The sequence below is a fragment of the Aspergillus tubingensis genome, assembly GCF_013340325.1.
Source record: "Aspergillus tubingensis WU-2223L DNA, scaffold_15, whole genome shotgun sequence".
NCBI lineage: Eukaryota > Fungi > Ascomycota > Eurotiomycetes > Eurotiales > Aspergillaceae > Aspergillus > Aspergillus tubingensis.
In genome coordinates, this window is record NW_023336289.1 from 224302 (window position 1) to 236517 (window position 12216).

The 12216-nt window shown below is 51.2% G+C and overlaps 4 protein-coding genes across 4 annotated transcripts; 2 read left to right on the forward strand and 2 right to left on the reverse strand.

The window, feature by feature from the left end:
* Positions 1 to 653: 653 nt before the first annotated feature.
* hapX (bZIP transcription factor HapX) lies at positions 654 to 2138 on the reverse strand (the record flags this gene model as incomplete). The annotated part of the gene is made up of 1 exon (XM_035506005.1): positions 654 to 2138. One exon carries the CDS (start codon positions 2136 to 2138, stop codon positions 654 to 656), a length of 1485 nt encoding a protein of 494 aa, XP_035361898.1.
* Positions 2139 to 4130: 1992 nt separating this feature from the next.
* AtWU_10904 (zinc-dependent alcohol dehydrogenase) lies at positions 4131 to 5729 on the reverse strand (the record flags this gene model as incomplete). Its single annotated transcript, XM_035506006.1, has 5 exons — positions 4131 to 4409; positions 4465 to 5042; positions 5113 to 5340; positions 5410 to 5505; positions 5567 to 5729. The coding sequence occupies 5 exons, from the start codon at positions 5727 to 5729 to the stop codon at positions 4131 to 4133; spliced, it is 1344 nt and encodes a 447-aa protein (XP_035361899.1).
* Positions 5730 to 6657: 928 nt separating this feature from the next.
* On the forward strand, positions 6658 to 8608 carry AtWU_10905 (glycoside hydrolase family 71 protein; the record flags this gene model as incomplete). The annotated part of the gene is made up of 4 exons (XM_035506007.1): positions 6658 to 6796; positions 7237 to 7292; positions 7345 to 7986; positions 8033 to 8608. 4 exons carry the CDS (start codon positions 6658 to 6660, stop codon positions 8606 to 8608), a joined length of 1413 nt encoding a protein of 470 aa, XP_035361900.1.
* Positions 8609 to 9050: 442 nt separating this feature from the next.
* AtWU_10906 (M18 family aminopeptidase) lies at positions 9051 to 10601 on the forward strand (the record flags this gene model as incomplete). Its single annotated transcript, XM_035506008.1, has 1 exon — positions 9051 to 10601. One exon carries the CDS (start codon positions 9051 to 9053, stop codon positions 10599 to 10601), a length of 1551 nt encoding a protein of 516 aa, XP_035361901.1.
* Between the last annotated feature and the right edge of the window lie 1615 nt (positions 10602 to 12216).

A 12216-nucleotide genomic window follows, 5' to 3' on the forward strand; every position in this document is an offset into this window, starting at 1 on the left:
AATATAGTATAATAAGTCGTAGTAATTAACCCGAAATAGCCCACCCATTACTCTACTAATTCAACCAAACCCCAGCCTATACAAGTAAAAAAGTATAGAAAAAGTGTCTAGAACCACGAAATGATATAGTATATGGGAAATAAATAGATAGTAAGAAAAAAAACGCCATATCATTTATTTCATTTCACCCGTCTAAATGTAATCATATGGAACGAACTTCAATTCGTCCCGGTCTCTAGACAAGACAATCCTGGCAGTCCGGTCGTTATTATTTTTTAGGCTCTTTTTTGATCATTTTTCTTATGAGTGAATTTTTGTGTTGTTGAGGTTCCAGTTTCCCTCCTTCATGGTCACTTTTTGTGGTGGGGCGGATCGTAAGGGAAGGGTTCATAAATCCCTGGGTGGAGGGTGGGGGAGGAGAAAGGAGATGAATGGGTGAGGAGGGTATTATGGAAGAGGAGGGGGTTATCTCTCCCGTCCATGAGATGAGGGTAGGAAGGTGTGAGTGAGGTGTGTATGTATAATACAAACTCAGACATGCCATGAGTCAGGTTTGGGTATCATGAGAAATAAAAGCAGAATCAAAAAGGTGCCGAAAAGAAAGAGGCAAGAAGAATAAAAAAAAGGGTAGAGGAACAGAATGCAGAGGAAGATCATTTGTCGGCGAATCTCCGATCAAAGTAGCGTAGCACACCCATGACACTGGCGGCTTCGACTTCCAATGCGGCTCGGGAGCCTGGTTGCATAACCTCCTTTTGGCTCTGACTGGGATTGGGCAGAGTGTGAAGTTTGGGAAGCCACGAGGAAATATCATCGCTGGCTCGAGAGAAGTTCGGATGGCGGGAGAGGGTGGTGAAGGCATCGGCACAGGAGAGAGTTAGGGACGGAGTAGCCGAGCGGCGCGAGCTGGAAGTCTGTGGTTGTTGTTGAGTTGACCCGCTGCGTTGAGGGTTGGAGTTGCGCGACATGCAGCATCCACCATCGGCGCCTTTACCGCCGCAACATCCGGAGGGAGCAGCGCTGGCGGGGCGGGAGGCCGCCAGCGTCTTGCAAAAAAGGGTCCGCCTGGGATCGGCGAGACATTGGGCACAAGTACCTGGGCCATTGGCGCAAGGATTTGTCGCTTGGCTAATTGGCGGGAGGGTCACCTCGGACCGCACGTCGCCGTCGGAAGGGGGCGGCGTAAACTGCGACAGGTTCTGGATGGGTGCCAGACGATTGTTTTCAAACGAGTTCCGCCGGCGGCGCTCCTCTTCCTGGGCGGCCATTTCGGCACAAATGCATGGCGTGCCATCCTGGCAGAACCCACAAGGGTCGACGGCGGGCGAGGAGACATTAGTGACAGTGTCATCCTGGACGTGATGGGGGGCCGCGAATCGCGTTGTGAAATCGATCTCCATCTCCTCTGGCTCAGGCTTGATTTCGGGTTCGGCACGAGACTGGCTCGAGTTATCAGTACGCTTTGACTGAGTTGACGTCCGCTCGATGCCGGGCATGCCACTGAATGCATCTTCAATGCACTGACAGTGCACGTTCGAGCAGTTGCTACAGCCCAGGGGCACCTCCTCCCGCTCCTCGTGTATGTTATTTTCCACTGCCACTTGAGCGGCGGCTGAGTCTCTGGGTATGCGTGTCAAGGGTGCCTTGTCTGAGCGAGAGGCATTCTTGTCCGACAACGAGGACCGGAACTCCTTCACAAGGCTTTCCTTAGCGCTGCGCTCGACGGAGACCTCTTTTTCCAAAGCGTGGCACCGGTCACGCCACCAGGCCATTTCGCTCCGACATTGATCGACCTCATGAGAAAGGTTCGAGATCTGCTCCTTGAGTTGCACGACGTGGATCTCATGGTCGTCTTCGATTTTCTTGATCTGGTCCTCGAGTTCGTTAACGCGGGCCGCTCGACGCTCCCGGAAAGCTCTCTGGGCAGCTCGATTCTGCGCTTTGCGTTTGGTAGGGGGCGTGTCTGTGGCGGGCTTGCGGCCGGGTTTGGGACGAGGGGGGATCACCCATTCCTTGGAGGTGACGGAGCCGGGTGTGCCCGGACCGGGAGACGGTGAGATGGCTGGCTTGGCGGCCAATGCGGGTGCCAACGGAGCTGGACCGGGCGCAGGAGCGAGCGAGGGAGCTGGAGTGGCCATGGTATTTGGGAGACCTCTTTTTATTGTAAGAGGTGGCCTGGGTCGTGGTCAGCAGTCATAATTTTTCGCCGCGAGGAGCGGGTTGCGGGAGGTGTTTGGGGAGGGAAACGGACCAACAGGTGGGAAGGAAGAAGAAGTGGTGGTGTCACTTGATCGCTTCGGCGGCCGGAAGAGCGGAAGTGCGCCCCTTCAGCCGGTAAGCGAGACGAGGTGTGGTGCAGAGCACACCGGAGAAGATTGGGCGTGCAGCAGCAATGTGTTTTATCAATCTATGCCACGAAGCAGACAGAATAATGGGCAGGGATTGAACAAGGTATGGAAGAGGAAAGGACGAAGGTAAGGCAGAAATGAAAACAAGAGGGCGACCGAGGGAAGAAGAGGGGGAAAGAAGGCCGGGAAAAAGGTATCGGATCAGATTAGATTATCGTGCGCGTTCACCGACTTCGGAGTTACGGTGGGACGTTCCTCGCCCCCGTCTATTATTCGTCAGTCCCGCGCCAGCCCGATGGTTATCAATCACCCAGCTCGGACTTGTTTGGGGTTAGGGTACGTTATCCACCTATTCTTCCCCCAGGAGTAAATCTTGTACGCCAGGATTGCGTCGTTGCCCATTAGTTGATTCTAAAGCAGGGCTTGACGGTCAGCCTTATATGAACCGCGGAGTCTGCTCTGCTGCCTACCGACAGTACTACTTGAACTCTACATTTTCCACGCATCAGCATGGCCGATTACACGAAAAGTCCGAGATAAAAGTCGTGAGTCAATCATGACACTCTACACCTCCCATCCCACGGGACTCGAAATTCTCTCACCCCCCCAAAGGCCGCACATGTGGGTACAGGTCTTCTTCCCGTCCAGCCTCTGGTTGGTGGTTGTTCCACCCGCGATGAGCGCGGATTCCTTGGCAAGACCACTGTCTCCAGCAGAAGGAAAAAACCGAAAAGCACATGGCAAAAGCGGATGCTCTTAATATTTGCCTCAGTTATAACGGAGCGAGGCTGACACATAGAAACATGGACATTCGGCGTCGAGTCCCCAATGGCCCAGGTACTCCCTGACAAACGAAATGAAAAATGAAATCAAACGGGGCCTGTGATGAGCAATTAGAACAGAAGATGGAGCCAATTACCTCTGACCGGTTGAACGGTTTTCCAGTCGCAGAGACCCTTCAGGAATTCTTCTCCCTTTTTGACCAGACCGGAGCAGGCAAGACCCATCCCACACCTCCAACCCGCATGCACTGGGTTTTGGTTCATGATGGCTGGCATTATTCGGTACCACTGCTCCCTCCGTCGTCTGATCTTATCAGATTACGCTAGTCCATTTCGGGCAATCCGAACCATGAGTGTCGTAATGCACGAACCAAAACCTGTCGACGATCAGTCGAGGAAATCCGCCTCCTTAGCCGGGTTCAGTCTAGTGGGATGGGTATGGTGAAAACTCTTCCTGGTTACTTGCCTGCGTTATTGCCAGCAGTTGGAGCGCTCATGGTTGAAGTCATTTATTGTAAGTGTTTCAAAAGCCGATGAACGGAATCCCTTGGAGGCGAATACGGCCCGATTTTGGATAGCTGTCGTTGAACGCGGCAGACCGACTTTTTTTCCATGCAGAGACTTGCATGTTAACTTCCCTATCACTCAATTAATTGAGTCACAGCTGATATGTATGCGACATAAGTTACATATGAAGTTGGTAACCTGTGCTTCAAAAGTACGTAGTCAATAGGGATGCCTGCTATTCGCGGAAGCGACCGTTGTGACTGACAGAATTCTCCCTCCACCGATCATCGCTCGTTTCTTGATTTTCGGGTTGCCTTCTTCCATTCCTTATTTTTTGCCCTCTGGGTCCCACCAAGTACTACCTCCGTACCCCCATTCGCTGGAATCCAAGACGTCTGGCAGAATATTTGTGATTTGCATTATTCGTCACGTAAAGTACAAGGTTGAGAAGTGTCCATCAATTAAACAAAACATTAGACAGTATAAGCAGCATTTACAGATCAACCAGAGCTGGCGATCCCGTTGAGGGATGAGCTGAGTGCTTGGTTTGGACAAAGACCTTCTGGATACCTCCCTCGCGATGATCAAACAATTCGTACAGTTTGTCCATATCCTCCAGGCGGACGCGATGGGATACAATATCCAATGGATTGATCTCACCCTTCTGGATCTGCTCGAGGAGATACTTCCAATACTTCTGAACTGGAGCCTGGCCATTGCCAATGAGCCGGACACCTGTCTGCATCAAAGCACCGATGTTGAAATGGTTTGTCTAGTAGTCGTTAGTTCACTGAATAAAGTCATAGGTAAATGTGGTTGTCACGTACATAACCAGCGTAGACACCTGTAACTCCCACGCGGCCAAAAGGTCGGACAGATGTAATCATCTCGTTCAACATCTCTGAAGTGTCTGTCTCCATGCCCAAGAGCATCTCGAAATAATGTGCCCATCCTTTGGCGTACTCACCCGCCGTACAATCCAAAGCAACATCTGGTCCTCCAGGGACCATCTTCTTCAACTGAGATGTAATGGATTCCCCTCTGGGCAGCTTGGTGAAGTTCAAGGTCTCAAGCTTCGGGATCTTGCTCTGGACGAAATCCAAGCGCCAGGCCGCCTCTCCTCCATCAATGAGGATGACTCTACTGGCACCTTGTGAGAAGCTGAAGCTAGCCACCATTTGACCAATGGGCCCGGCACCCCAGACCGCAACTACATCGCCTTCATTTACCCCGGTGTCGACCACACAGTGGTACGAAGTGGCCAGGACGTCGGACAGATACAATGCTTTCTCGTCTGGGACATCATCCGGAAGCTTCAGGAGGTTGACATCACCATATGGAACTCTGACATACTCTGCTTGACCACCAGCAAAGCCTCCAGTGAAGTGGCTGTAGCCAAAGATGCCTGCCAGGATACAGGTTAGCAGCAAGTCTTGAGATAAGATATTAGAAATAGTATGAAATGGGTAATATACCGGACGTCCGTTTGCCATACATGGCATTTGTGACAGAATTCTGGTTGGTGCGTTCGCATTGGGAGGTCAGCTGCTTCTTGCAGTTCCGACACTCGCCGCACGCAATGGGGAAAGCTGCCACCACTCGATCTCCCTTTTTCACCTTCTTCGCTCCTGGTCCTACACTCTCAACAACACCGCAAAATTCATGACCCAAGACATCACCTTTCTCGAGCTGAGGGATGACACCTGCACGAACCAACAGCGGTTAGAGCGCCGCGAAAAATGGCGAGACATACTCGGGCACAGAACACATACCATGATATAGATGGAGGTCACTTCCGCAGATAGTGCTGCCAGTCACCTTGACAAGTACGTCTCCTTCATCCACAACTCGTGGTTTAGGCATCTCCACTAATCACACAGGGTCAGATAAAGGAAAGGAGGAAGCCAAGCCGATACCGATTCTACTTACCAACCTCGACATGGTTCTTTCCTGTCCAGATGGTCGCCTTAATTTTCTCACCAGTCTCCTGGCCATACTCCCCATAATAATTGCTCACATCCGTGGTGACGGAGGCGTTGCCGCTATGTCCGACTGCCTTCTCCACGAGGTTGGCAGCTTGTGTTGCGGCCATAATTGCGATTGGATTTGATATCTTAAGTGAATAAGGATATTTACTCGTTATTACAAGATTTGCAGAAGGATCAATGGTGCAGGATTACGGGGCGCATGGGGGTATTTGTCTCGCCTCTCGCGGGGCCTCCATAGCTGACATCACCGTGAGGTCGGTGCCTGTCATGCTTGCAATGCTCTCCAGCAATGGTACCCCATTTCTGGTTCAAAGCTTGAAACAAAGCCGGTCGCCGACCCTGCGGCACGCAGTGATAGGCAACGTTTGGGACCCGACTTACTGTCCTTTGGTGCTACCCAGAGTCCATTGCTTCAGAGAGCTCTCTCTGAAATGACGTCATTTATCAACAACATTCAATGGCCTCGACAATTAGACAGTTCGTCAACTGGCCCGTCACGATGTTGACATAGCACATGGCACATGAGGTAATTCCCAAATATACAAATACACAGTTTTGGGAGGCACAAGGTCTGGGCCCTGTCAGCTGCACTGTCGTTGCTTGTCGATGTTGGAGCTGGCCGCGTTGCAGATCTCATCTCGCCCGTCGCTTATCGCGAGTCGGGTCTAACTTTAGATGCATGATTCTGCATTGATAGCTCGATTTATTCTCTTGGGTTACTCATGCTTCGTGTTGTCAACAGTTGTCAACAGTTGTCAACATGAAGCACTTCTGCCTAAAAGCTCTCGGGTGCACTGCCAAGCCGGTCCCCGCCATTTATGATCTCTATCTTCCCCGTGTCATCGAAGCTGTACAGCACCCGGCTGAACGCCCTAAAATCTCCGTCGCTGTGACTTCTTGAAGAGGGTGCCTCTGATTACCGAATAAGAAGCTTGCTCCTTGGGCCAATAAGACGCCCTTCATTCCCGCCGGCTCACTCGTGTCTTGGCCGGATTCTTCGCGACGCCCTGGTCTCCCTCCTCAAATTCCATCATGAAACACCTCGATCGTTGGCTAGACCGGATTACCCGTCATGCCAAAGAGATATTGGAGCCATCCTCCACGCCTGTTGAGCAGACGGGTCCACCGCCCAATCAGCAGTATCACCGTCCTCCGCCGCCATTACCTCCAGGTTTGTACCGAAATTTCATAATTGTTCACCCATTCCTGAAAGCTGTGATTGATTCTATTGGGAAATGATCGGCTTGATCTTGCCATTAAGCTGTTTCCCTTCATTCTGTCGCTCTCGTATCCGTCTGCTTTGTTCCTGTTATAGGGATACCTTTTGGAGAAGTATGAGTGATCCCGTGTGTTTATATTGTAGATCGCCTATGTATCATGTACTTATTGGCTTGGAAAAGTCGAGACCGCACCTTCGACACTTAGCGACTGAATTTGTATACGAAACCAAAGTATACACAGTTAGGCGTGCTTATGTTGTGCTCAAGATAGCACTACTTTGCTTTCAGTTGTCTACATACGAAACTCATCCACTCAGCTTCTTCAAACCCACCAATTGATGTTCAACACTGGATGAAATGCTGATCGGCTGTCTAATCTCATGGTTTATAGTTGCAACGCCGGTGCTCGCCAGATCTGGCCCACAGACTGTTTTCGCTCATTTCATCGTGAGTACTTCTGCCTTTCATCCATGAAAGAACGGCTCACTGACTGTGTCAGGTTGGAAATGCCGCTGCTATGACCCCCGAGCAGTGGGAGTCGGACATTAGAGAGGCACAAAAAGCTCATATCGATGGCTTTGCACTGAACATTGCTCCCCAGGACAGCTACACCGATGATGTCCTCGAGAAAGCGTACTCTGCAGCGGAGAGCGTCAGGAATTTCTCCCTCTTCCTGTCTTTTGACTATGGATCCGGAGGCCCATGGCCGGCCGATCGGGTGATCACAACGATCAACACCTACCGGAACCGAAGTGCCCAATATCACTATCAGGGGAAGCCGCTAGTATCGACATTTATAGGGGCTGATAATGCAGGCGACTGGCCGTACATCAAAGGTTCCGCTGATTGCTTCTTTATGCCATCCTGGCCCGATATGGGGCCGGCAAGACTCAGGGATTACCTGGATATCATTGACGGTGCTTTCAGCTGGGATGCCTGGCCGGTGGGGGCACAGAACAAAAACGTGACGAGCGATCGCGAATGGATGCACGCCCTTTCCGGGAAGCCGTACATGATGCCTGTCTCTCCCTGGTTCTACACCAATTTGCCCCAGTGGAACAAGAATTGGCTATGGCGCGGGGACGATTTGTGGCATATACGGTGGGAGCAAGTCATGAATCTGCAGCCGGCCTTTGTCCAGGTAAGGTGATTCTCGGATGGTGCTGGGCACCGCTGACCATGATTAGATCATCAGTTGGAATGATTACGGCGAATCCCACTATATAGGACCGATCTACGAACCCGGGATGCCTGACGGATCTTCCAAGTACGTCTTGGATTGCCCGCACGATGCGTGGCGAGCTCTGCTGCCTCACTACATCGCCGCCTATCGAGGGTCCGGGATGAATAGTATGTACCAGGCGGATCAGACACTGCCTTTGGAGGATAAGATGGTTTATTGGTATCGCTTAAATCCGAGTTATGCTGGGAGTGCCAACGGCACGACGGGCAATGATCCTAATGTGGGCCAGGAGGTGATGCCACCGAATGAACTTGCCCAGGACCGAGTATTCGTCAGTGCTGCTGTTAACGATGCCTGTGAGGTATACGTCCAGATCGGATATTGCGAACCTACAATTCTTCAGGCGTCAGGTCCAGGAATCCATCACTTTTCGGTGCCGTTCAACGGGCAAACGGGGCCGGTGCGGATAGTGATGGTCCGGGATGGCTATGAGGTTGCAGTTGCCGTTGGACCAGCGATCACGGATGACTGCAAGGATGGCAATGTAAATTGGAACGCCTATGTGGGAACGAGCGACTAAACCGAAACTATGAGACTAGATAGATGGAGATAGGAGATAGTGGTTCATCCTCGGCTCGGGCCAAGTGGGACGCAGCTTATCAGTGACGCAGCTCCCGACCAACTTGGCTGGTAAAAAGATTCTGGGAGCTATACACGCCCCGTTTTACTGTGAATCTTAAGCGATTGCTGTTGTGACTATTCCAATATACACCAATGACCGTAGACTTTTCTTCGTTTACAATGAAGCCCACTTTTGCCTTCGCCCGACGGAGCTCCGGGCCTCAGCAACCAAACTGGTCACGGCGCTTATCGGAATGATCGTCGAAGCTCCGCTCAGCTGACCTCGTCCCTTCTCCGCTCTTCTCCAATTCCCTCCCTCTCCTCATCCTCTTCCTCCTCAATTGCCCACTTGACTATTCCACTACTTCATCTACCACATTTACTACTTTTCCTACAGCTCCATGGCCAAGAAGAACATCATGGGCCTCCGTGAGGCCGCCATGGCCTATCGTCCCAGCTCGTCCGGCCACCTCCCCGACCCGGTCCAGGACTACTCTCCAGTCTCTCCTGCTCCCACTGCGCAACCTACCGCGGGACCGGGGTCCGTTAACCCAGATGACTATGCGAAACCTTACTGCGAGTTTATGACGGCGAACCCGACCATATTCCATGCTGTTGACGGCTTCACCAAACAGCTGGAAAGCAAAGGTTACAAGCGCCTGCCCGAGCGCGAAGCGTGGACCTCCAAGCTTGAACGCGGCGGGAAATACTACTGCACTCGAAACTCCAGCGCGTTTATCGCGTTCTCCATTGGCAAGGATTACAAGAGTGGAAACGGTATGGCTATCGTGGCCGGTCACATTGACGCCCTCACCGCCAAGTTGAAGCCCGTGTCCAAGCTCCCCACAAAGGCCGGCTTTCAGCAGCTCGGGGTTGCCCCATATGCTGGTGCTCTGAATGAGACCTGGTGGGATCGGGATCTATCTATTGGTGGCCGTGTTTTGGTCCGGGACCCTAGCAGCGGAAAGGTCGAGCCCAAGTTGGTCAAGCTGGACTGGCCGATCGCCCGTATTCCCACCCTTGCACCGCACTTCGGCGCGCCGTCCCAGGGCCCCTTCAACAAGGAGACGCAGATGGTACCTGTGATTGGCGTGGACAACTCCGACCTCTTCCAGCAGCAAACGTCGTCCACTACAAGCCCCTTCGCGGCGGGCTCATTTGCCTCTACGCAGCCGGAGAAGCTCGTCAAGGTCATCTCCAAGGAATTGGGCATTACGGACTACAACACCATTCTCAACTGGGAACTGGAACTCTATGACAGTCAGCCAGCGCAGCTGGGTGGTCTGGAGAAGGACCTGATCTTTGCGGGGCGGATTGATGACAAGCTATGCTGCTACGCGGCTCAGGAGGCTCTGATCGCCTCACCAGACAGCACATCCCCCGGATCTGTGAAGATGGTCGGTATGTTTGACGACGAGGAGATTGGCAGTTTGCTCCGCCAGGGTGCTCGGTCCAACTTTATGAGCAGCGTGATGGAGCGCATCGCCGAGGCCTTCGCTCCGAGCTATGGACCCAACGTACTGGCGCAGACTGTGGCCAACAGCTTCTTCGTCTCCTCGGACGTCATTCATGCCGTAAACCCCAACTTCCTCAACGTGTACCTGGAGAACCACGCCCCGCGCCTGAACGTCGGCGTGTCCGTCTCCGCCGACTCGAACGGACACATGACGACGGACAGTGTGAGCCATGCTTTCATGAAGCGTGTCGCTGAGCGCTGCGGCTCAACCCTGCAGGTCTTCCAGATCCGCAATGATTCCCGCAGCGGCGGCACTATCGGGCCCATGACCAGCTCCCGGATTGGCATGCGGGCGATCGATGTGGGCATTCCTCAGCTCAGTATGCATAGTATCCGGGCGACAACGGGCAGTCGGGACCCTGGTCTGGGAGTGCAGCTGTTCAAGGGTTTCTTCGACTACTTTGAGGAGATTGACAAGGAGTTTGCTGACTTTTAGACATGTTGTACTTTGATGATAGTCTAGATATAGATTCCCAATGCTATGTGTAGTACTCCGAAGTTCCTTACGTTGATTGGGCCTAGCATACTCGCGGGCTTTTGAGGTTGCATTCAAGTATTGACTTTCATGCTGGGAGAGGACAAAGAATCGAGACTGGGCTGTCCTGCATATTCAAGTCCAATATGTAGCTTTCACCTCGATATCCATACCAAATAGAGAACCTCCAGCACCGACCATATGAATCCAACCCCAAAATAATCAGCAAAGCATCGCCCCAATCAAATAAGAAGAAGTAGCTCTACCACGAGACCGAAGTACTCTAAAAAGTTATAGCCAAATAGATCCAAATGCCATGTCCATAGTACGACCCATATTCTGCCCCCCTCCCCCAAATGGAGTTCTGCCGCTTGGAGCGGTATGTGGGGCGGTCTGGGTGGGCAGTATGTGGATGGGCGATTGTATGGAGCAATATGGTATTCGGGTTTTGCTGCATAGTTTATAGTCATCACGATATCTTCTCTGACATGACTGACTGACGTTGGAGAAATCTGGGCGGACTTTGGTCTATATGAAGTTGAAGGATGGATACATCTTATCTTTCGATCACCATGTTCTCCGCTTCCTCGACGGTCTACGGTGTGAACAAATTCAGGGCTGCTAGTAGAAGTAAGTGTGATGGTTCTTCAGAGGGTGGAAGACTATCGCAAGAATTGTATATCAAGCCGCTAACTAGTAGACTCAAGTTCATTGTATATTGGCAAAGGTGCTGGTTCTTTATTTCAAATGGAAGTAGAAATCGTATGAGTTGTATGAAACGAATGTTAAGACATCTAGCGAACAAAGAATTTGATTGATGAAACCGTATACGCTTTGTACTCAAGCGGCAGGCTCTGATAGATGTGATTCCTTTGAACTTATGGAATGTTCCGTGGATCGGAATATCCCACAAAAGGAGTCTAAATGGGATTTATCTAGCCTTTCATGCTTATAGCTAAGTCTTTGCACTCCCTCTTAAATGGATCATGCTACCGGGATTTACCGTTAAGGTCCAATTGAAATATAGTCGACAAGATCTTATAAGAGGTCAGTTACACTGACCGCAGATCTACAGGGGGTTCGAGCCCCCCTTCTAAGGCATATATTTGCTTCACTGGTATTATTACTATATCTACATCCCCGAGATATTATTAGTAAGAGGATGGATCTGAAGAAAACTCTTGATACCTCGAGACTAAGATGGTAGTAAATGTTTCAACAGATGTGCGATATACGATGTGGGAAATTCCAGCACAGCTGCAATCTATCTTTCACAATAATATCCAGTTAACTTTCCAGGATAAAGGTTCAACTGAAGCATGCCTGGTAACTTCAAGACAAAGCAAACAAAGGCATGATATACACTCCTCTCCGTCCATCCGGAAAGCCCCGAATTGGAGGGTTGCGCATTTCGCTACAGCCCAGCTAAAGCGCCCTAATACTATTGAGCCTTATGCAATCGGCAACTGACAGTGAAGTCCTCTTTGCATAACATCTCTATTATGTTGCAGAACAAGGAGTGACCCTATAAGTGTCCTCCACCAGGTAGAAGATATCCTCATTAAGCTCCATGTCG